General features: G+C 42.5%; 1 protein-coding gene across 1 annotated transcript; it reads right to left on the bottom strand.

Moving 5' to 3' along the window:
• Positions 1-4,204: 4,204 nt before the first annotated feature.
• Positions 4,205-24,245, bottom strand: UBE2N (ubiquitin conjugating enzyme E2 N). Its single transcript, XM_074539630.1, has 4 exons — positions 24,090-24,245; positions 5,876-6,122; positions 5,553-5,693; positions 4,205-4,889 (listed from the first exon to the last, which is right to left on the bottom strand). The coding sequence occupies exons 1-4, from the start codon at positions 24,117-24,119 to the stop codon at positions 4,849-4,851; spliced, it is 459 nt and encodes a 152-aa protein (XP_074395731.1). The 5' UTR covers positions 24,120-24,245; the 3' UTR covers positions 4,205-4,848.
• Positions 24,246-24,646: the final 401 nt, after the last annotated feature.

Below are 24,646 nucleotides of genomic sequence, written 5' to 3'. Positions count from 1 at the left end.
GCTGCTTGCCTCACAGCCCACACTGCTTTCAGCAGCTCAGTGGTAGCACTGGTTCCCAGCAGCTTTCCCTCATTTTACCACCAGTTCTGATGGATGGGCAGTATGAAGAAGCATTACAGCCATGTATGATGCTGGCCAAAGACCATCAGCTTGTGCACTTACCCTGCTGTTGGCTTACCTGTGGCCTAGTGCCCATTACATCCAGACAAATTTTGTAACAAGGTTCTTGTCCTAAGGGCCTTTTTGCTGTCATTCAACTGCTTCACTCTCCTAAATATTTCCTTTCCTGCTTTCTGGCTGTGACACTAATGCAACCTGTCTTTGAATAAGGTAGATGAACATCCACAGCAACTGAAGGAAGAAAAAACAGCATTAGAATCACCTTATTGTGTCTTGTGAGATTAGTCTGCCCTTGATAATTGAGCATGGGACCACAGACATTCTTCCATAAATTTACCAGGACCCAGCGTAAGCCTTCAGATTTACCTGGAAGAACACTGTATGACTCATGAGTAGCTGATGGGAAAATGACAGCAGGTATTCAGGCTGAGACAAGCACACCCACTACAGCAAGCAACAACTGAACATCACACATGGACTGTTTCTGATTTATAAATGACCTTTCAAGCCTTAGTACACAGCTTAGGTAGGAAGGTTCAGATTAGGCCTGAACCAAAAATACTCCTTCACTCTAGCTCTAAAGGCAAGAACCCAGCTTACAGGAGTATCTGGAGCAACCTTGCACAAGTACTCCAGTCAGAGATGATTTTATGTGAAATAATTTATCTTCCTAAAAAATGAACTAATAAAAATGCTTCTGTTACATGTCACACTTGCATCCATCTCTTACCATGCAGTGTGGAAATACCTGTGGTTTCTACCTGCCAGTGCTCAAGAATTCTCCTCCAGGTAGAGCACTCAGTCTCAGTGATGAGCTGACCAAAGTGACAGCTCTGCAGCAACTAACTGAGCTACCCAGGTGTGTCCTCTAGGGGTACAATTCCCTTCCCTAACCCAGGGCAGCCAGTGGGCAGTGTTCCCTGGAGCACTTCACTGGAGCAGCCTTTCCCCAGACATACTCTACTTGCTCACCTAATCCTTATCTAAGAGTTGAGGGAAGTTCATGAAAGCAAACACCACAGATAAGGCAGTCATGCTGCTTGATGCCTCTTTTCTATTGCACTTCAGTGCAACATAATTAAATATTTGCTTTAAAAGCATCCTGCACACTTCCACGGAAAAGGCTGCAATAAACTGTACAAACTCCACTCCAGCAGGCATGTGATTATTAACCTTGTTAATGCAACACAGCCATGCTCATAATGCAACACAGCTCAGCAAAGCTCAATACATTTATCAATTTGATTGCACTAGAAACTGTCCAAACTTGCAAGTAGGAAAGCCTTGTTCTGAACCAGACAGATTTGAACCAGCAGGCAAAACCTCAAAAAAACAACAAAAGACCCCACACACTCCTAAACAAAACAAAATCAAACAAACAAAAAAGAGGGTGAAGCAGGGCAGGAACTCGACACATCCTCTGGGCTGTGTACCAGAGCAGTCTCCTCTGAGGATTTCTAGGACAGAAGTGCTGCTCTTCTCTCTGCAATGTGAGGGGAAGCCACAAGCAATTGAAAAGTTGTAAGAGTAGTTAAAGGTTATCTTTCTTATTTTACCAGAAGTTAAGAACCCTTAGGAAACTTGTTGAACACTGATGGCAGCCCACTGCAGTTAAATGAAGCTCAGTGCCTAAGTAATGAATGATCACTCTTCCTTTTATTTCAGTGTCATATCACATTACAGTCAAGACATGTTATTGACAAAACCTACCAGACATTTAACTTTACCCTCAAAAAAAACCCAAAAAACAAAAAACCCAACCCAAGAAGAAATGTATATAAATAGAGATGTCACAATTTTTGATGTCACTAGTCCATTAAGATGGTCCACAATAGTCTCAATGTGTTAGAAATTACAATTACTCGAAAGCTATCAAAGCAATGTTTCACTTGGTTTAGACTAAAGTCAGCTAAGATACAAAACACCTGTTCCATCAGTTCCCAATAATCATACACTTCATACCCATGACAGAACATGGCTACATGTGAAGAGACCACCACTGAATATTTATGCAAAACCAAAAGTCTTCCTCTTGATCTACAGGAAACTACTGCAAAAGTATTTTGTATGTGTGGTTATAGAGCCCACATGATAACCCAGGCTCAACAGCTGCACAGTTACTACCCAAACACTGACACATAAAATGCAATGTCATCACTCCTGCTCAGGATTTTAGGACATTTGACACATAGCACCAGTAATGGTAGAGGAAACCCATTATTTTAAAGTTGCTGTAAATTGATTCAATAGACACATACTAAAAATGGAGATAAAACTAACATTCCCTAAAAGACAGCTGCATTTGCTTATCAGCTGCAATGGTAGGTGGAAGAGAGATAACTGAGTTTCACATAGTTAAGCAGGTGTATATTCCCAGTTGCTGAGGAAAAGCTTTTATCTTACTGCCTTCAAAGAACTTAGCCTGTCACACATTCCTTGACACAAGCTGGATCATTCCCAGCTTGACTCTATACAGGGCTCTTAGAGGTTTAAAAGTAAAGTAAGTATTATTTAATATACATTATCTGGGTCTGGATTCATTCTGCCTGTGAAGATAAAACTGTTTCAAGTGCCAGCTAAGGTCTTGTTTCTCTGCTGAAGGGAGGGAAAGCCACTCTCAAAGAGGATGCTTAGGTGGGTCTGACTGTCCTCTGGGGGTGCCACCAGCCCTTAGACTAGAGACAGAGCTGAGGAAAGCTGCATATGTAGTGTAAGATAAAGCACTAAGAGGTAGGTGAAGTGAATCCAGAGTCTACAGCACAGCTCACTTATTCTCAGCTGCCTGCCACAGAAGTCATCTATGCTAGCAGCAGATCCAGGACATAGCCCAGCCAGCCCCAAACAGACATTTGTAAGAAGAGAGGGTTAATGGTGCTTACCCACTCTGAAGAACATGCTACAAGCCCTGGACCAACTTTGGCTTACATTCAACACAGAAAGTACTTTTAAAACAGTTTTTTTATGACTGAGTTTGGTGAAAAAGTTGAATTCTGAACCATTCTTCAACCATGTTGGAGAGAACTTCGAGGGACAATAGCAGTTACTAACCACTGAAAGCACTGTCTGTTGGAAAACATAGTTTTAATAGATATGCTTCATCTTACATAACAGCACAATAAATACACCACATTTTATAGAAATTTCAGATGATACTAGAGGAAGAAGAGGTGAAAGAGGGAGAATACCAACAGACTACACAATCATGCCCCTGGACTGCATGACAAAATACTCCCTTACTGCAACCACTACAAGCTGTCATTTATGCATTTCAGGTTGGCCTTGCCAAAAGCTTTCAAGCTTTTTTGTTGCTTGGTTGTTGGTTTTGTGAGGGAGAGGGCTTGGGGAAAAGAAGAGAACAGAGATACAAGAAATGAAGGGAAGCAATTAGATGGGTTCCCAGAAGAGATACTGGACTTCTAGACAGGATGCATACACAAAAAACAAGGACAAGAAGGAATTTTTTCATCACTTTCCTTCCCTTCAATAAAGAAGCTTTGTTGCTATCTAAGCTGACCAGTTGCTCAAGCAAGTAGCTTAATAAGGCTTGTAGAGAAAAACCAGTGGTAGGAGTTGCTAGCTGTAAGGGGCTAAGCAGACATCAGTCAATGCATAAGCTGGCTCTAACAGTGGTTCTACCCACTGGAATTTCAAGTTAATAGAGAGCAGGAATTAAAGAAGTTAGAAAACCGTGCTGCTATGCAGATACTCATAATTAGTGCTGCTGTTTGCTCTCCACCTCCTACTTCATTCTGATTCTGTCCATGAAAACACACATCGACGCATTGCTAAAATTAAGGTTACAACTGTTCCATCCGAGACTTGTTTCTAAAGTCACTCCAAATGCAATTTCATATTAAATTAGCCATGTAAGGTCACCCACATAACACAAACTAATAAAAAAGTCAGGAAACAGATGAAGAAAAACAAATAAAAACCCACAAAAAATCCCTTGTGAATTCCCCTTCTTTACTGTTAAATCTGTCAGATTGGTGAAGAAAAATTGTCAATTCTGGACTCAATTTTTTTAAATACGATTGTCACAGAGAAATGAAAACACAGCAAAATAAACTATACAAAGGCAAAGTAGAATAACAAAAAATATTTTACTAAAACATAAGATTTACAGGAGATTTTCCAGACAAGCCATACAAAATGGTCACAAGCTTTTTCTTGGAGGGATTTTTCTACACTTGACAGCAGAATCACTATAGTATTAGTGAAGGTGATGGATGTTTAATGTTCCCGTTTTTTGTTCAAACAATGAAGCTTGTCCATCTACAGCGTCTAAGTTAGACTGGGCTAGAGGGTATATTCTAAAATATAACTGGTTAGCTGCTTTTACCAATGCAATTAGCATCACCATAAAAAGGGAGGAGGAGCCCACAAAATTAAAACAAAAAGCCCCGCAGCTAACCCTGCCTACCTTCATTCACAGTGCTTATACTTAAACCATGACGGGAAAAATGATTAAAAGCAGAGATGTGCTGCTGCTTTCAAACAATTTCACAACAATCCAGATGATACTTCTAGCCTCTGCTCATGCGGTACAATAGTGAATTAGGACAAGACACAGATTTGCTAATGTGCATTTAATCACCAAAGGACTGAAGATGTCTGGGCTTTTATTCTGTAATGTTTCTAAGACTGTGTCCATTAAATGCAAACAAAAAAAGGAAGAGGTCTTGGCAGAACAGGAGAAGTGATGCACACTTGATGTTCAAAGCGCATTTAAATATTATTCATGGCATATAGCCTAGTCCATGCTCTGGCTGGAAAGAAAAAGAAACACATTTAAGAAAAGATGCAGTTTTCAGGCTTGATTAAAGTAATTTTAAATTCATATTCTTAAAGATCTCTTTTACAACACTGCTGCAAGCACACAAAGTGTATCAGTTCTGGGATTTTTAAGTGCAATTTTGAATTCCAGCAGCTGTCAACTTTTATGTATTATAGAAGCAGTCTGACAGTAGTGGATTCAAAAGTGAAGAGGCATAACATAGCAACTCTTGCTTTCCACTATAGCCTGCAACAGATGCAATGTAAAGATGTACTTTCCAGAACCTGTTAATCCATTCTTTAAGCCATAGAGGACAAGCAGTAGAATGCTCCTTCATTTTACCAGAACTCCAAATTAGACAGACTACCAAATTAGGACCATTAGACAGACTAGCATATTAGGACCATCAAAATCCAAGATCAAACAGATCAAGAGAGTTTCTTCTTCTATCAGGCCTCGCAGACTTAAAAACAGACCACTGCAGGCACATTCAGGGCACCTGGACTATGACTGTATGTAGTAACGTTTTGTTTCTTCAAGTTACAAACATAAAACTAGAGGTCAGGCTTTACACACCATTCTTAAACCTAGAGGAAAAAAATCTAGAGAGTAAGCCATTCCTAAACCTAGAGAAAAAAAAAAGAAGATACATCACCTGTTTCTATGGCTTGGGCTTCATTGGTCTTCCATTGCTCAGCTACATCATTTGCTAGTGGATCATCTGGATTGGGAGCACTTAACAAAGCCTGGATTGATAGCAGAACTGTACGAATCTGCAAAGCTGGGGACCATTTATCTGAAGAAACATTTATAGCACTATGAAACACCATATTCACCACAGTCTACAGAAATAGCAAGTTTTTCCAGATTAAAGAAGAAGCAAGATATTCTTTAAACACAAGAAAACTCTTTTTAGGGTCAACTTACAAACATCTGTATTTAATATGGTAAGAAGAAAGAAAACATAGTACCACTTACCTTTCAAAATATCTAAACATATTCTTCCCAGCTTGTCCACATTAGGATGGTAAATTTTGGTCATGAAACGTACTTTAGGAGCTGCCATTGGATATTCTTCTGGAAGGAATAGTTCAAGTTTAAATGTCCCACCCTCAAAGGGGGAATCCTGTGGACCTGCAATGACCACATGAAAATAGCGTGCGTTGCTTTCATCTGGCTCTGCTTTTATCCCAGGGACTGGCTCTGCCAGCAAGCGCTGGGTTTCCTACAAGAAAAGGAGACAATGAAACAAATAAAACCCATTTAAAATAAACATAGAAACCATAGACCTGTACAAACCATTTTTAAAAGCAACAAGCATTCATTTAGCCAATATTCACAGAAACAGTGTTATGTTCCTCAAAGTCAAAGAACATCAGCAGAAAGGAGATGAGGCAGGGGTAAACTGATACCCATCTCCTCTCAAATCCTCACCTGCTGTGTTTCTGTAACACACAGTAATAGATAACTCAGCTGCCTCGATTTTCTTAACTTTTGATTGAACTATTGCCAAACTGCTGTGTTTTTCTCAATATACTTAAAAGCACTTTAAAGAATACCACAATTAAAACACCAAAAGCATTTCCCATTCTACCTTAAATAAAAACTCCCAGAAGTGAAAAGCCAAACGGATTAATCACTCACAGAAAGTGTTCAAGGCTTACTCTTAACAAGAGTGGACTGGTTTATTAAGCTGAACATTTGTACTGGAATCAGATCCAACTTTGAAGAATTTAAAGTGCTACTCTTCTGCAACACTAAAGGTGTATTTTAAGGACGTTTTATTTATTTAGACATACAGATGCATAAATAGCTTTGGTGTGAGCACGTTCAGCCTACATATAACCATGTTTAAAGTCACCATAACAGACAGCAGAAGACAGTCAAGATGTTCTGTAAACAGCAAAATAAGGGAAGGCCAGTCTCCTACAGGGACCTGGTTTCTTTGCTGCTCCATTCTTCTGCCAATCCTACCTCAGGCACCAAGCTGTGAGCACAGCTAAGAGCTGCCCACCCAGCTAATGCGCTGAGCAGACACACCAAGGCAGGTACAGCTCCCCTTTCCTCTGCTGCCTGCCTTCACAAGTCTTATGGGCACCATTCCAGCTCTTATAAAAAAAAGACCCCAAGGCCAAAATGGGCAAAAGGACACTAGGCAGGGACAAAAAAATCCTGCTAAAGCCTCATTTCCTCACACAATTTTAGTCCCGTTTCCTCTTTCCTTCGAAGAGTGCTTTTACTGTGTACACTTAATTTTTTCACCACCATTCTGTGTTGGCTTTCACAAAGAAAAATCATCCTGTTTCTACTGACAGAAGATGTCAACTTGTAGGTGTAACATTATTTCATTATTTCAATTTTATAGCATATTGATTCACATGTCTACAACAGCACTTCCAAGGATGGGGCATGCACAATTTCTCTGCACAACCTGTTCCACTACCTCACCACCCCCACAGTAAAGAATTTCTTCGTAACATCATATCTAAACCCACTCTCAGTTTGGAGCCATTTCTCTTGTTCTGTCAGTATGCACACCCTCATAGTCAACCTCTCTCCAATACAGTAAGTCTCTATACAAGCACAAAGCACACAGATTACCTTTACTTAGCTAAATAAATTCTTCAAGCCTAGCTGCACTGCTGCATTACTCTTGCAGAAATAAGTGTACACAGCATTAAGTGATATGGCTGTCCTGATGCAGTTAAATAACGACTTATTTTACAAAAACTGATCAATACATAAAGAAGTAAAGTCATTGGTAATTAATTCCAAAATCCAATTACTCACCTCTGAATTGTCAAGGTCCTACAAATTGTAACATAAAATTTATTACTATGTATATTTGCAAACCTAAAACTAAATATAACTGGTGTGCTTCCTTGTTTCAACTACATATTATCTACTTATCTGAATATAACTGGTGTACTTCCTTGTTGCAACTACATATTGTCTACTTATCTGCATAGACATTAGATGCCACTTACACACCTCACTAGAAGGCCATCCAAGCCTCTTAGAGCTGTCTACATTTACTTCTGTGAGTATATTCATATTATAAGCATAACTTTATAACTTACTCATTTGTATTCTGCTGGCTATTTACTTGTACACTAATTGTGTAGAAAAGCAGTCATAACAAATTCTGATAGTTTACATTCAATGGTATGAAAAGTCAGTAAGAAGCTACAGATAACCCCTGAAATGCATAAACCATTCTCAGTTTGTTTCAGCAAGCTGTCAGTACGAGTGCTGCCTCAGGTAAATGGGACAGTTTGGGTTTCTGCCTGTGAAAGACCATATACTGTTGGACAGCTCTGGCAGAGGAAAGTGTCTTATGCTAAAATAAACTAATGTGAGCCAACTGCAAACCTAAAAATGAGGAACTTACAGGAAAGACCAATTTTTAAACTTTTTCACCGCTAGACTCTGCCAGAGATGTGCTTGTAAGGAAACCGTGGCTTTGGTTCTGATGGGCACGCTCAAAGACTATTTTTTAATATTAAGAATAACACATTTTAATAGCTGGGCTGATCTCAGCAGTCCCCAGCTCCCCCTCAGTCACCCCAGTCCCAATACTGCATCCCTAGCTCTGCCAGGATGCCGACTGTAACTACACTGGGGAGCCAATCCTGGCTTAAAACAGCCCAGAACCAGCAGCTCTCTGGCAGCAGCACCAGCACTGCTACCTGCCAGCAGATCCGAGGGAGCAGTCCTGGCTGCGAGCTGCACACTCTGCCGCTAAAAACCATGTGTCAGTAAACAATGAGAGAGCCCAGAGATGAGAAAAACAATTCCTTCAATGCAGGCACCTGTTGGATTCTTGGCTGTCTTGAAAGCCTGGAAAAGCCCGGGGTGGCCTTGGGGCAGACGGCACTTCAAAGGACGAGAAGAGGTTTCAAATCTTTTCTCGGTCTCGGTGTTTATTAATTGCTTATCTAAAAGATTTTCTCTCGGCCCAACAGAGGTCTGCCAGCAGCCAGCCATGAGCACACTCCTTGCCCTCCGGGGCGGTCACCTATCTTTATACTCAAAGTTACGTATACAATATTTATCATTTTTCCCCAATATCTTTTACCCTTATTAACCAGTGCACTTTTAGTAATAACCAATCCTAAAGTGCCACCATCACCACAGAAGATGGAGGAGAAGAAGAAGAAGGACAGGACACGCCCCAATTCCTCCATCTTACTTCTCCAAACCCCCCTGTACAGAAATCCTAAACCCTGTGTTTCACTCTCTAATTAACTTATCCCTTCACCATTCACCCCGGTGAAATCCTCCTATCCTCATACAGGTGTCGTCTCCTGTGCAGGATCAAAGTCCAGCCACCAGACACTTCTGGCAACATTCCAGGACTCCCGAGCCCCCCAAGGGTGGTCTCAGTGACTCGGCACCTCAGTCCTGAGGTGCTGAGATCCCACAGGCACCCCGTAATACCTACGGGGCCGTACCACTGTGAGCACGTCACCCTCCTCAGAAAGCCCTTCATACCTCCACATTCTGTGACTGTGGTCACCTCGCTATAAACACCCCAGAAAAAGGGCTTGCCAAAAAGGGTGTTTGTGCCGCATACAGCCACTCGAGCACTGAGCCTCCTCTGAGCCCACAGGGGAACATTAATATTAGATGAAAATTCCAAAGAGCACACCTTGCTTCCTGCACTGCACACAGAGCTCCATCACTATCAGTGTCACTGAAGCTGTTTCCAAACACAAATGAGGATGAACACCTGCGAGGGAGCTGGCTGACACGCACCTTTCACACCTGCCAGGCTCCGCTGCAGCAGAGAGCAAGCACCAGGCTAAACTTCTCCAAAACACTCAAAATGAAAGGCCATGATCCCATGAACACACATCACTGCCTTTGTGCCCAAACTTTAGAAAACACCTCTTGTGCAAAAGCTTCAGAAAACACTTTTTGTGCACAAGCTTCGGAAGACAGCTTTTTAGAGCTGTATAACATAGACAAGCTTGTTAGACTGCAATGAACACAGCAAAAATGCTGTTTATTGAGAGAATGTGCAATGTTTGTACTTAAATACATCAATACTTCCTAAATTCTGACAATAAATAAGGGCTTTGTCCTGCAATTATGAAGACATTAACAATAATATCTTAAATATATTTGGGGAGACATCATGGAAAAGGAACAGAAAGGGAGAAATTAATCAAAAAGTTCCATTGTAAGGTCTAAGCATATAAAATGCTTAAATATACAACTAGGCCCAATTCTAAAGTGATTACAGGGACTCAATTTCCACATTTTAGGGTAAGACAGAGAGTTGCAGACATGCTGATACTAAAATAAATTTGATTTGCCATAAAACTTGCAAAAATAAGTCATATTTGAGAAAAAATTGTGAGTATACAGGCAATGTTATGCACCTAGTCACAGCATATCAACAGATCAGGAAGCTGACCTGTTTATAGATTTTAACTCTTTTAAGTGTACATTACCAATTAAAAACCCAAAACAAACAAACAAAAATAAACAAAACAAAAAGAAACACAAAAAAAAAGGCCACTGCAAAAAATAACCACCTACCACCCTGTACATCACCCACGAGAGAACGATGAGAGGTGGACAAAACAAGGAAATGTTGAACTACACATTGATCTTATTCTCTAATTCTCAGAGAACCGCTACCCAATGAAAATAAGTCTCCCAAACACATTTAAATAAATAAATAAATGCTTAATTTCTTTTAATGAAACTTTTAATTTACCACCTTTATTAACTCATCAGGATGATTGAACACATGCAATACTTGACTTCCCACGTTTTTTTTAGGTAGACTTTCTTTTCTTACACCTTTTTAACGAAGGAAGTGAGTTTTATGCACTCTGTTACTTCCTCTTTTTCCCCCAAAACTGCCTTTAGACACTTTGTCCAATTTCAACTGTTCTGTATGTTTTATAAGCTGTCAATGGCTAAGGATAACCAAGCTCAGTGCTGCTGGAGAGGAAGACATGAACAGCTCCACCACTGCTGTTTGGCCAATTTATTCCAACCAAGTAAAACCCTTGCCCAGCAAAAATCTCTGACAATAAGGATAAAAAGAACTGAAACACACAAATACAAACATGCTAAAAAGGACAAATAATAAATTCAGAGAAAACTGGGTTTTGCAGTTCTGCTGCTCACAAAAAATGTTTTTACAACAGAACAGTTAATTTTGTCTCCAACAAGAACACAAACTCCCATCGAGTTCCAGAATTGTATTGTGTAGTGGTTTTTATTAGCTCTCCTCTAGCATACTGAAGTTTCACAGAAGATATTTCAGTACATATTTTGAAAGCTCTAGAGCCTTCAGTGAAGTTTCCCATGCTGTCATAGGCAATTATCTGTCATACTCTGCAATGTTTTTAGATTGACACTTCTTCTCACTCCTGTATTTACTCCACTTTTTCCAATTCCAAGTAATGTAACAATTTCTATTGACTAAAATAAATTAATAAACCCAAAAAGATACATGCCAGTCCATACTTGAAAAAAACCACATCTGACAACCACAACTGGTTATGCCTCCCCCCTCTTCATGCCTTCCCTTTTTTATATTTAATTAAGTGGTTAGAAAACACAGAAGTGTTGAAGGTGTTTTGACAAGCAAAAGCAAAGCTTTCCTTATTAACACAGGTAGCCTGAAGCAGAGTGACAGATGATACTGATGGGACAGATGGTGTAGCTGACATTCTGCACAGCTATTCTTCTATGAAGACATTAAATTGAAAACTAATTATACCTGAGGGGGAAGAAACCCTCAACCTGTTTTTACAGTAACTGAGGATAGGAAGCCTCAGGGAGAGAGAGAGCATTTGATCTTTAGAAGAGACCAGCAGAGCAGGAGGCAGGGGTGAGGGCTTTTGAGCTTGCCAAGACTAAGAGAAGCCACACAATGAGGAGAGATGGATCTGCAGGAGAGCTGGTTTCATTCATTCTTTGAGCTATTGCTTGGTTATTCTGCTTTCAGTCAAAGGGGGAAAAATGTTACTGAAAAGCAGACATAACCACCAGGATTCTCCTTGTTCACACACACAGAGTAAAACAGAGCACTTCTTTAAGGAACTAAAGGCAACAGCCTAGAAGATGCTTCCATACAGACATACAGGAAAATCAACTGCTAATGAACATGGAGGTATGAGCAAGCATACAAAGGAGGAATCCATTACAAATATACTATTTCAATCACTTTCAGCCTTGCAGAAGTGTTTACAAAAGCCTCAAGCTGTCAAGGCCTTAGTCAAAACAACTAAAAAGATTTCTGTGTGCTACCCTTTTGAAAAACAAAAAGCTACTTCACAAGTCTTGCTTGCTATCAACAGACTGAGGCAGGACCAAACAAATAACTACAAATAGATAGTGCCAAAATACAAAAGCAGCAAATACCAGAATCAGAAGACTCACGTATGCAAGTAATTGCAAAAAAACCCCAAAGGTTATTTCTTACCTACCAGAGTCACTGCAGCTGAACTGTAAAGCTTCTCTGTCTGACAAAGACCACTACAGTACTGAAGGAACAAATTGTGGCATGGCATTAGACAATTTTACAAGCTTCTTCATTGCTTTTTAGAAAGGAGAACTATTTTTTGCTTGGAAAAATAGTGCAATTCTGTTCCCTGTGCTATGGCAATAGTTAACCACCACAAATTTTACACTGCCTGCCAAGCAACATGGCTAAAACAGTTAGGAACAAATCAATATTGAACACCCACAAAATATGTGGCCTTTAAAGCTACTGTGTGAATGCCACTAGAATTTAAGAGAAGCTTGCCTGTGAAGTCAGCACAAACTAGCTCAGAGAAGAAACCCAAGCTCCATATCTCTAGACAAATGTGCTTTGCTTAGTAATTCAGCTACCTGCATTTTACTTCCCTGATACTCCAGTTTTCTTATTTCATACTCAATATTACTGCTATGCAGATTACTTTAATAAATAAAACATGCTGCTTATTAGTCCACTAGTACTATGGTCTCAGTGAGTGTTACAATTGAAGGAACACACTATTTTACAGAATGGTCTTCTGGTCCACATTATCCTTTGATACCAGCTGTGAAATCACCTAGTGAGCTTTGTAAAATCCATTAGAACAAAGGTAGCTTAGAGAAATCATACCACTTTACAGGGTCTGAATATTTTAAGGCGATAAATGATCAGCCACCGCAGAAAGGAAAGAAAAAAACAAATTTGTGGTGCTTTTCCAGTTCAGCCTATTATGCACTTTCACTTTTGCCTATATAGCTATCTCTTGACTTCATGGTCTAATGTAGCAAGTGCCCAATCTGAAAGACAAGAAAAGAAAGGGGAAAAGTCATTCAAGAGAGAGGAGTCCCCGATGCAGTGCACCAGATGTTCCATGCAAACAGCTGTGCCAATAAAAAGCAGGGGGCAAACACATGCTCTCAGAAGGATGGGAGATGATTCCTTTTGCTGAAAGGGCTGGTTTACAGAGCTGGGACTGCAGCGTAACCACAGCAGGACACCAGTGTAACAGATTACTATTCTGTAACCAACCTAAAAAGGAAATGCAGAGCCTTCCCTCCTCATTCCAAAGGAAGAAGCTTAACTACCAACTAGGCTAATTTCAGTAACAGATGGTAAACTACTAAATTAAAAGTCTTCACCCATCTATAAAAGTCTTAAACACCAAAGACTCTGCATATCTATAACAGTTATCAAAGAACTTTTAATAACACTAAGACTACAGAAAAGCATCTTTATGGCTAGCAACTTTATGCTAGTACCTTAAAAAGAAATAATATCATTCAGAGGCTGACATATCTGTGATAAAGTTATTCTGAAACTTCAAAACACAAAACATTACTACAGGTCTCTTACATAAAGAGAAAACACTGCAGGTCTTGAAGCTATTAAATATCTGAAATGGCACAATACCACATCATTATACAAAGTCTCAGGGGAATGACTCTTTATTCATATTTTCAGTAACACATTTACTAGCTCAATTCTCTAAGCAGTAGTCAAGCAATTTTCCTTCCGTATCACACTCCTACAACTTTGTCAGGCCAAGGCAAGGTACAAGTCCTCTCTAATCCATGTCAGACACTGAGAAAGCGTAGGCAGAATCTACCCTTACTTGCAGGTTCAACTAACTCTCTTTATTCTGAACAGATCAGGGAATACAGATGATGGATGTGAACTTATCTACAACAGGAATTACAGCTTAAGTATGAGTGTTTATTGCTGCCAACTTGCCAGAAATTATCATTCTGCAAATCTACTGAGAAAGCACACCCTGAAAGCATTCCCAATGCAACTCAGGAAAAGTGAACTAGGTCTTCTTAACTAGATCTTTAATCTGAAAAATGCTGATTGACATGACAACATAAACACTCTGCTGCCATCCAGCAGAGGACAGAAACTTCCAATAGAAACCAGGGAACAGCTGGCACTGGCTGTGGATAAAAGCATCTCCCACCAGTACAAATTTTAAAAATCTGCACACCCCTTGACAAGTTTCTTCCACAGGTGCTACAGGAGAAGGTCTCCAAACAGCCAGCAACCAAACTTTTTGGTAACCCTGGCCATTTACAAAGGGAACAATAGGATGCAATGCAACACTGTAGGAATAATCCCAAAATGGCAAAAAAGAAGCATTACTTGTAAAATTAAAAAGGCACCCCAACTGAAAGAAATCCACATCAGCTTACTTTTTTTTTTTGTATTTGGTATGATCTAATTCAACTGCATTACCAACTGAGGACTTGCACAGGCTGTATGTATCAAGCTGCTGGCAGCAGAGGGGCTCCAGGGGTGACCTCTGTGAGGAGAGGCCAGGAGCTGTACCTCACCAGACACAGCCAGCTCCAAAAACATGCCAAAGGACACGGGTGAATCCATCAGCCAAGCTGGTGGCACACCTGGGAAAATGTACTTAAAGGACAGAAAACAGCACCACACAGAGAGAACAGAAGTGGTAAAAAGAAAAAGAGTGCAAAACTAATGTGAACAAGAAGGTCAGAGAAGGACAGTAAGGACAAGCTCCAGGCACAGGTGCAAAGATTCCCTGCAGTCCTTGAAGGACCACAGTGGAACACACACCCACACTGTGTCCCATGGAGTGGACCATTCCAGAGCACAGGAAAAGTGTGGAGAGGAAGAGCAGCAGAGAGGAGCTGCTGTGGACTAACCATAAACCCCCCTTCTCCACTCCCTTGCATCCATCAAGGCCAGGCAAGTTGGGGAGCAAGGAGTGAAGGACTGAAGCTGAATACTGGAAAAGGGTGGCAAAGCTGCTGTTTTAATTTTGTCTTTGTTTCTCATCATCCAATTCTATCTTACCTGGAAGCAAATTAATTAATTAATGTGTCCCAAGTGGAACCTGTTTTGCCATGATGATTATCAGTAAATGATCTCTCTTTGTCTTGTTTCCTTCTTATTTCTTCCCCCTGCCTGGTGGAGGTGGGGAGAGAGTGTGGCTGGGTGAGCACCTGGCCAAGGTCAGCCCACCTCACCATAAACCACACATTACTTTTTATTCTGTGTTTGAGATGTTGTATCCAGAACCTCTTTTAGAGAGAATGCAGTAGACAGTTTCAACTCCACAGATGATACTGAAAATTAAGAATTTTTGAGAAAGAGATGACAGACTTAAAATTAAAACCACTAGCTCCATTTCCTGCTACAGTTGAAATAATAACACTTATCACTTGCAGGATATCACATATAACAATTTATGTGGGAGAAAATGTGATGAGGAAAAAGAGAGATCTTTCAGTTTAACTGATTGCTCATCAGTTATTTCAGTATTTGCTTCCTAAGGGAGATCAGACATTTGCTGCCAAATCCTCCAGGAAGACTTCTAAAACAGATGAAAAGACACTACCAATAGCAAAAATCAGAGTTGTTTGTTTGTTTTTTTTTTATTACACCTAAGTTCCACCATTTTTTAGCCATTGAGAGTGGAAGTCCTTTGTTTCATTCTTCACTGGCTGTTGAGTTTACAATTAAGTCAAATTGCTTTTCTACCCACCATTTCAGCATGGTTCTCAGTTCTTCCTGATTAACTTCACTCACATCTGTAACTACCTCCACCATTTCCTTTCCTCACAAAATGCAAGTCTGCCCAAATGGGAAGCTTTAATTTCTCAGCAGCAGTGCTAATTTGAACAGTCATCATTCCACATACTCCCCTCATCAACCCAAATGTTTGCAAAGTCAAATAACAGATGAGATCACAGAACTGATTTGGTTTAAGAAATAACCTTTACCGCAGAGTTCTGAGCCAAATCAGTTCCTCAGCCTAAGTTCATCTCAGTGGCACAAAAATTTTTGTGCCAGCACAGTCCAAGCTGAATCTGTTGATACAGTAAGGCTGTTCAATCTGAATCAGAATCACAGAACAGCCTGGGTTGGAAAGGACCTTAAAGACCACCTAGTGCAATTCTCTTGCCTTGGGCAGGGACACCTCCCACTAGGTCAGATTGCTCAGAGCCCCATCCAACCTGGCCTTTAACACTTCCAGGGACGGAACATCCACAGCTTCACTGACCAACCTGTTCCAGTGCCTCACCACCCTCACAGTAAAGAATTTCTTCCTACATCCAATCTAAACCTGCCCTCTTTCAGTTTGAATCCACTCCCCTTGTCCTATCCCTCTGTGCCCTTGTAGAAGTCCTTCTCCAGCTCTTTTGTAGGCCTACTCTGGGTACTGGGAGGCTGCTACAAGAATGAGCCAGATTGATCACTTCACAAACTTCTGGTTAAGCAACTTCGCTAAGTGGTAACTTCTTCACTTTGTGCAGCTCTCTGCAAAACACAGAAGTACAATAACCAACTGCGGAATTTCAACTGAGACTACACACTCAGAGTAGAGTTATTGTAAGAGAATACATTTCTTTCACACTTTCATTCTGACCACAGGTAACCCTTGCCAGTTACCAATGTCATTACCTTCCAACTACATCCAACAGTCCAGATTCATTATGGGGTATGAAATAGAGACTTAAGGCTTTAGTTAAAGCACTATTATTGGCACAGTGACAAGTTATAATTACTTGCCAAATGACAATTCTTTCCTGTTTGACTGCGATAAAGGGGAAGATCACACTGATCTCCTTCACTGAGGAGTGACAAATTGCACACAAGAAGGTAAAAAAGCATGCATATTTTTGCTTTGATTTTTGAGGGGGAGGCAATAAGAAGAAGTGAAACTTATCAGTCAAAACAGTCTTTTACATATAGGGATAAAGTTGCCTCATAAAACTACGAAGATTTAATTCAAAACTTAATATTGCATTACATCACATTTTGGCACAAATTCTTCCAGGGTCTATCAATTCATTAGCTACAGCTATGCAAAGAACCGGCTGTAACCAGCATTACTGAAAACAAATTGGTTACCTAAGCAGATGTCATATTGTCAGGGAGATTTAAGAATGTTTACATTAAAATTATATAACTGTAAAACAATTTCATTGAAGAAAATCTTCTGAAAATAACATTACCTTTTAGGACAAGGAAAAAAAGAATTATCAGCAAAGCCCATTAAACTGTAAAGCAAGGGACAAACATCATAAATAGGAGGCTACACTTTGGTTCACAAAAGCCAGCCTCCACATGAATTCTCTCCCCTGCTATATAATCCCCAAGAGTCAGCATTCCACATGCCCCCACTTCCTGGGCTCATTACTGACTACTGTCTCTTGTACATTAATGCTTCTACCACCCTGTAGATTCCCAGACTCTATCACTAGCCCCAACTGTATCCAACATCACCTCCCAAAAAAAAAGCAAGGAAACATGTTCAAAGTGTCAACATGTCAAAGGCATCAGCTATTAAAAAAACCCCAAAAAACAGTGGTACAGTAGATTCAGAAAACATTATCCAGTATTCGACATACAGACAGTTGTCCAACAAACTGATATTACAGCTCTGCTAAGCAAGCACTGTGAATGAACTCTGGATTGCTCACAATCCTCTCACACGCTTCTGGCTCTCCAAATCCCATCACCACACAATTTTAACCACTGCAAAACCACTTGCAATGAGATGAACACAAATGTATTCCAAGAAGACCTTGTAGCCAAGCAGCACCATGAAGAGGGGCATTTTAAGGTCAGAAGCACCTCCCCCAAGAATGACCTCATTCTCGAGTTTTCCACGGCAGATTACAGGATTTTGGAACTGCAAATATGAGATCCTATGCAAATTCCTAAAGGATTATCTATGTGATAGCACAGACAGAGCTTTTCACAGTGCATCTCCGGCTATTGTAAAGTAAAGCAGAACTGAATTCACTAAGCTAAGAGTGTAAACCACTCCTGCAGTTATCCTGATGGAGCACATTTGCTCTGGAGGCCTGCATTCACATACAGTGCAGAGTCAACAATCGAAGTGTGGTTAATGCACACACTAACTCATACTGAGCTTCTGCCCAAATGCTGCCTATACTGGGCGTGCATGGCAAGGGCCTGCTAGTGGGGCAGGCCCACTGAGGTGCTTCTAGGAGAAGCTGCCAGAAGCTTCTCCCCCATGCCCAACAGAGCCAGCAGCAGCCAGCTCCAAGACAGACAGACCTGCCCCTGGCCAAGGCTGAGCCCATCAGCAATGGTGATAGCACCTCTGAGGTAATTATATATTTAAGAAAGGGAAAAAACCCCACAACCTGGGCAGCAGGACAAAGAAAAGAGATTATGTGAGAACAACAACTCTGCAGAACCAAGGTCAGTGCAGAAGGAGAGGGAGGAGGTGTCCCAGGTACGGGGGCAGAGACTCCCCTGCAGCCCATGGATGGCCCCGTGCTGGAGCACGTGGATGTGCCCATAGGAGACTGGGACCCCATGGGAAGCCTACAGCAGAGCAAGCTCCTGGCAGGTCGTGGTGAGAGAGAAGCCCACGTTGGAGCAGGTTTGCTGGCATAAGGTGTGACCCATGTGAACCTGTGACCCACACTGAAGCATTCTGCTCCTGAAGGACTGCACCCTGTGGACAGGACCCACAGTGCAGGAGTTCACAGAGACTGTGGGAAGGACTCATGTTGGAGAAGTTCATGGAGGGATCTCATGCTGGAGCAGGCAGAGTACAGAGAGTTCTGCTCCTAAGGAGGATGGAGCATCAGTGAAAACGTGTATGCACTCAACACAACCCCCACTTCCCATTCCCCTGCACTGCTGAGGGGTAGGAGAGAGGAAAATCAGGAATGAAGTTGAGCCCAGGAAGAAGGGTGAGGTGGGGCGAAAGCTGCTTTAAGATTTAGGTTTCATTTCTCATTAATCTGCAAGGTTTTGATAGGTAGTAAATTACATTAATTTCCCCAAGTCAAGTCTGTTCTGCCCATGACTGCAATGGGTGAGTGATCTCTCCCTGTGATTCTCCTGACCCAGGAACCTTTGGTTGTACTTTCTCTCCCCAGCTCAGATGAGGGGAGGGATAGAGTGGTGTCCAGCCAGAGTCAATCCACAACACCATCTATGCAAAATTTGCATCTTGCTTCTCATGATTAATTCACCAGTCATAACTAACTTAAAAAATGTGGTTTGGTTTTGTACTATTACACAAAACAAATTTTGGTGATACTCTGAAAGCCATCTAAACATTAACAGACATATTACAGTATAAAATAACTGCATGCAAATGTAAAGCAATAAGAACCCATTGGTTTACTATAGGTTTGTACCTTGAAGTTGCTCAAGATGGTCCAAACAGGATTATTGCCTCTGTCTGGGTTATTTGCTGGGGTTTCCCTCAGTTTTTATTCTACAGAGTCTACTGAAATCTTCTTTAAGGAAAAGGTTGTGAAAAGTTACCAGTGTCCTCTGAAAGATCTGTTATTAACACACCACATTTTCTTTTTAGACGAGACCTAACTGGAAGGTTGTCTCATCCTCTGGGCCTGAGCCTTTTCCTCAGCTTCCCTCCCCTGCCTGCACAAAGCACCTGTCCTGCCGAGCTGCAGCTCCCAGTACTGCCTGCATGCTCCTCCCACTATCCCAGCCAGCCCGGACCTTATCGCCACCTGGCAAGAAGAGGGAGGGCTGCAAAACAGCACCTGCACCATCTTTCTGCACCTGGAGGGAGGGGGAGACAGGAGCAGGGAGAAAAAGGTTTTGAGAAGAGTACAAAAACAGCCCTGAAAATCCCCAAAATTTTCACCCTTCTATCAAATTTTAAGTTATACACCAGATCAAATAGCATACAAGATGCAAAGAGACATTACATTCTCTGATAAATGTCAAGGAGCAGCGTTCCTCAGAAGTAATGTTTTCTGTGCCTAACTACCATCCAAAGAAATACCAAACACCACAAAAAGGTATTAGGTTTACCTCAAGTCTTTGTTATTTTTTTTTTTATTCAGGAAATAAAGTGGTCAGACATGTCACAGAAATTAAACAGTAGCAGTGACTTAAATTTTCATGTGGAGACAGAAGTCCATGCCTCAAAAATCCAAAGCTTTCAAGAAAAAGTAAGAAACTTCAAGGTGGCTGCCAGTAACACTTTTAAAGAACTTCTAGAAAGTTCCAGTTGCAGACTAAATGTCTGATTTATACAGGAAAAAAACCTCAAATCTATAAGGCTGATTATACTGGCCTCTACTATAGAATGCTCTAAGAGCCAAGCATCACACACACCAAAAGAATCTCCATAAATGCTCCCAGAAATTTTACATTTTGAAGCAGCATTTTGTCAATCCAAATGTTCTCAGAGTTTCAAAAAATACAGCAAGCAGGAGTTCACTGCAGATAGTGGAAATAGCTTCAAACAGTAAATAGCAAGGAATGCATATCTCAGACAACACCACAGTATTGTGCAGGGGAGGAAATCAAAGTCTCTGTAATTTAACACTGATAAATTCATTAGAAAAAAAAAATCTGAAGTAGCCTCAGCTACTGCTTCAGATGGTTGCTTCATGCTAGGAGCAGCTGCAGTGATTGTAACAGAAGCATTAATAACAACTGGCCACAGTCAACTTAGAGACCTGTGCATCAAATCATGAATGATGAGATCACTGCAGCAATGAAAACAGCAGAGAAAAAAGCCCTTTAAAAGATGATATGGGACAATATTATCCATTCCATTCACATACTCTGACTGCACTTGACACAGCAACGAGGTGGATTGAATGTCAGCCAAGAAAAAAATTCAGATGCAATTCAATTCCTTACCTCGACTGGAGGTACGTGACTTTGCAACATGGGAAAGAATCAATGTAATAAGTGCTTGAAAGTAAAAGTCACTGGGCTTATTTATTGTCTGTTGCAAAGGCTCACCTTTTAATACTGGAAATAGACACTTTTTGGAAAGAAGTTTACAGCATAAAAACCACACATCTGTGACATGCGCCAATAACACATTTGAATTTTATCTTACATTAATAGGTATTTTTGGCCAAGATGATTCTCATAGGACCCTCGGTGTTGAACTACTGAAGAAAACAAAAATACCTCTTCTCTATTCACAAGACACAAGGTTTTCCAATTCTGATTACATCTTTAAAGATTCAAAACTACATCAGTGTCTTCTACTCACCATTTGTAATGTGCTGACAGTCATAATTCTAAAGCAAGTAATCTTTTGAACTTACAGACCATTCCCACACACGCTTTATTAAAGTCCGTTTCTAAGTAATCTGAGGACCGTAAACTGGGAATAATTCTGTATCTTCTGCATCAACTGCTTTACAACACCCCTACCGTCACCTTTTCATTGACTTTGAAGAAAGTATTGAAAACATAAACAGAGCTGTTGCCACTGCAAGGAAAGCTCCTCTCTCCTCCTGGGCTGGAGGACAGCCTGCACAGAGCAGAGGCGCAGGCTGAGGAGCACAGGGCTGCAAGTCAACCTGAGCCCGGCCATCTGCCAGCAGTCGCTCAACACAGGGAATGCCAACTGCTTCTGGAGCGGCCAGCCAGGCTCAGGCCTTCATTACAGTCCAAATACACTCTCCCAGCCCCAAGCAGCCATCCATGGTCTCTCCTGGACGACAACACAAAGGGGGCATGTGGCAAAAACGGAGAAAGGTCTTTTCCTAAAAGTATCTGTGCCATTTCATTATCATTAAATTTACTACTGCACGTAGCATGAAGATTTAATTTTCTTTACTGGAGTGATTTTACCGTTACTCAGCTTACTTCCTATCTTTCTCTTTCATTTCTTTTCCTGATCTTTCAAATTCTCACTAGCAACTGAGTTCACTCCCTCCTCTCCCTCTAAGGCATCCAGAATAGGAAATTTAACATTAAGGTCAAAATAGGCATGACAATCCTCACTGAAGACTTTAGCAGGCATATTTCTGGGACTGCAACTCTGCAGCTGTGATATTTCAAGATATGACTTTGCACATTTTTGAGGCTGTAGTAACTAGTCCGACTCAAGTCCTAGATCATAGGCACATGTGGCAACCTAAGGTAGGCACAGCACAGGAGCTGAAGAGTTGATCATATAACACAACCAAGCCAAGATTTAATAACTCTAGACTGGCTGCAGACAACTCCAATGCACACACAGAAATACCCAACCCATCATATGTCTAAGGGGGATCCTTCATAGAAAATCTGGACTTTCTAGGACTCTTTTTAGCCCTTCATCTTTCTTCTTCAAGAGAAAAAGAAAGTCCCACATCACCACATATCTTTGAAGTGAGTTGTGTAAATTGTGCCAGCGTTTTTTTCTAGAAAAGCATGAAGAAAACAAAAGTACCAAGAAAAAAATTTACGCACCAGCAGAAGTAGGTGCACTTCTCGATTGTATTCTGGGGAGGTGTCAAGAGCAATGAAAATTTAACGCAGACACCAGCCTCATGACTGAGCTCTTACTGCAACCCTGTGATAAACACCAGTTCCACTGTATTATGAATCACTGCTCCCTATCACACCTGAAATACATTCAGATTAGCATGCTGTGCACTCAGGCAGCTGGCTAGGTGTCAAAATCTGTAAGATTTGCCTTCTTTAATTTTACTACTTACAATTCTGAGCAGTAATCGTAGTTTAGCTCTGTTTCACAGAAGAGAAATGCTACTTCTGCCTTATTTTACCTCATCATCTCTATCAGTTACTTGGTAACTTGACTTATAGACGAAATAACTGTATTTTTTTATCCACTATTTAACATTTAATGAATTCATTTATTTACAATGGTTATCAACCGAGAGAGCTCCACAGTGTTAAAAACTAACATCCACTCACTGTAACAAGTTATGAGGATGCTGTCATTTCCTGTGAGGGCTAACAAACCTTACTGGAATCGTCTAATAACTTTTGTAAAGAGAATGATCACCATTCGAGGGCTGCATTTCGCACCACTACAAATTGAGTAGGAGACAGCAGCACAGCAGGAGCACCCACGTGAGCTACAGGAGCGAGCTATGTTCTCATAGCTTGCAAGACAGCTACCTGTATCTCAAGTAAGTGACCCCAAATTACTTATGCCTTAAGCTGGAACTGAATTCGGAGGATCTGCTGAAAGTACCCCAAAGTTAAGAACCCTTGCAAAGCTGGGCAAATCAAAGTGGAAACATGATACAGAACGGCCAGCACGGCACGTTAATGGGTAGGGGCCCACAGCTCCGAGCAAGTACAGCAGGAACCAGGCTGTCCCTCCCAGCGTGTACCACCGGTGCCGATGTCCCTGCGGCCCAGAGTTACTGCTCGCCGTGGCTTGTCCCTCAGCACACAGGAGGAAGCCAAGCACGGCGCCACCGCCGCCCTCCCCCGGCCCAAGCACGCCGAGAGCCGCGCGGGGAAGCCGGGGGCTGGCGGTAGCCCCCGGTGAGGAGCCGCAGGGCGGGCAGAATGGAGGGGGGAGTGTGCCTGGTGCCTTTCGAGCTCCAGACCCCGAGGGGTGCGCAGATACGAGCGCTCGGCAGCACGGGGGGCCGAGGGGCGCCGCCGCCGCCCGGGCGGTCGCCGCAAAGGGCGCGGGCCCGCGCCCGCCGGGAGGGCCCGGCCGCTCCCGCCGCCCGCGCACGCCGACACAGCGGGCGGGGGGCCCCCGCGGCGGCGGCGGGAAGCGGCGGGGGCGCGACGGCAGCGAAGCGCCCCTCGCCCGGCAGGGGTGGGAGGAGGCCGGGGAGGCGGCCCTGCCCTAGCGCGGGCCTGCTCCCGGGCACCGGAAGCGGCGGCCGGCACGGCGCAGCGCTGCCCCGAGCGCGGGAGCCCGGCCCGGCGCGCCCGGCGCTCCCGGCGGGGCATGGCGGAGCGGCGCGCGGCGGGCCGGGCGCGCGGCCGTACCTTGATGATCCTGCGGGGCAGCCCGGCCATCTTGTCTCGTCGGTGCAGGCTCGGGGCGCGCCTCCGCTCGGGGCGCGCGCACGGCCGGAAAGACCCGCGCCGCGCTTCCTGCGGCACCGCCCTGCGCGCGTGACGCCGGGAAATGTAGGATAAAGGGAGCGGCGCGCGGGGTTAGTGCCCCGCACGGCCCAGTGGAGCCGGCGACAGGGGCTGTGTGTGCGCTGTCAGCGCCAAACGGCTGCCCGGCCCTGACTGTTAGCTGCCGTGAGAGTCCCTGAACCTGCCTCAAGGGTAGCTTAGAACACCAGCACCTAAAGGACAAGGAGCTCCTGATAGAGTCCCGCAAAGGGCTACAAAGGCAATGAGGGGTCTGGCACATCTCTCTAACGAGGAGAGACTGAGGGAGCTGGGCCTGTTCAGTCTAGAGAGGAAAAGGCTGAGAAGGGATCTCACCAATACATAAAAATATTTCAAGGGTGGGCTTCAAGAGAATAGAGCCAGACTTTTCAGTGGTGCCCTGCAACTGGACAAAGAGCAATGGCCGTAAAATAAAACAA

This window comes from Zonotrichia albicollis, chromosome 4, assembly GCF_047830755.1.
Source record: "Zonotrichia albicollis isolate bZonAlb1 chromosome 4, bZonAlb1.hap1, whole genome shotgun sequence".
NCBI classification, from domain to species: Eukaryota; Metazoa; Chordata; class Aves; order Passeriformes; family Passerellidae; genus Zonotrichia; species Zonotrichia albicollis.
This window is presented reverse-complemented; position numbering and strand designations above follow the sequence as displayed.

Coding starts and splice junctions, on each gene's coding strand:
- UBE2N (XM_074539630.1), bottom strand. CDS start 24,119: ATGGCCGGGCTGCCCCGCAGGATCATCAAG. Junction 6,123..24,089: donor TGCCCCGCAGGATCATCAAG/GTACGGCCGCGC, acceptor CTTTTCTTGTAG/GAAACCCAGCGCTTGCTGGC. Junction 4,890..5,552: donor AGCCCAAGCCATAGAAACAG/GTGATGTATCTT, acceptor TTTTCTTTCCAG/CCAGAGCATGGACTAGGCTA.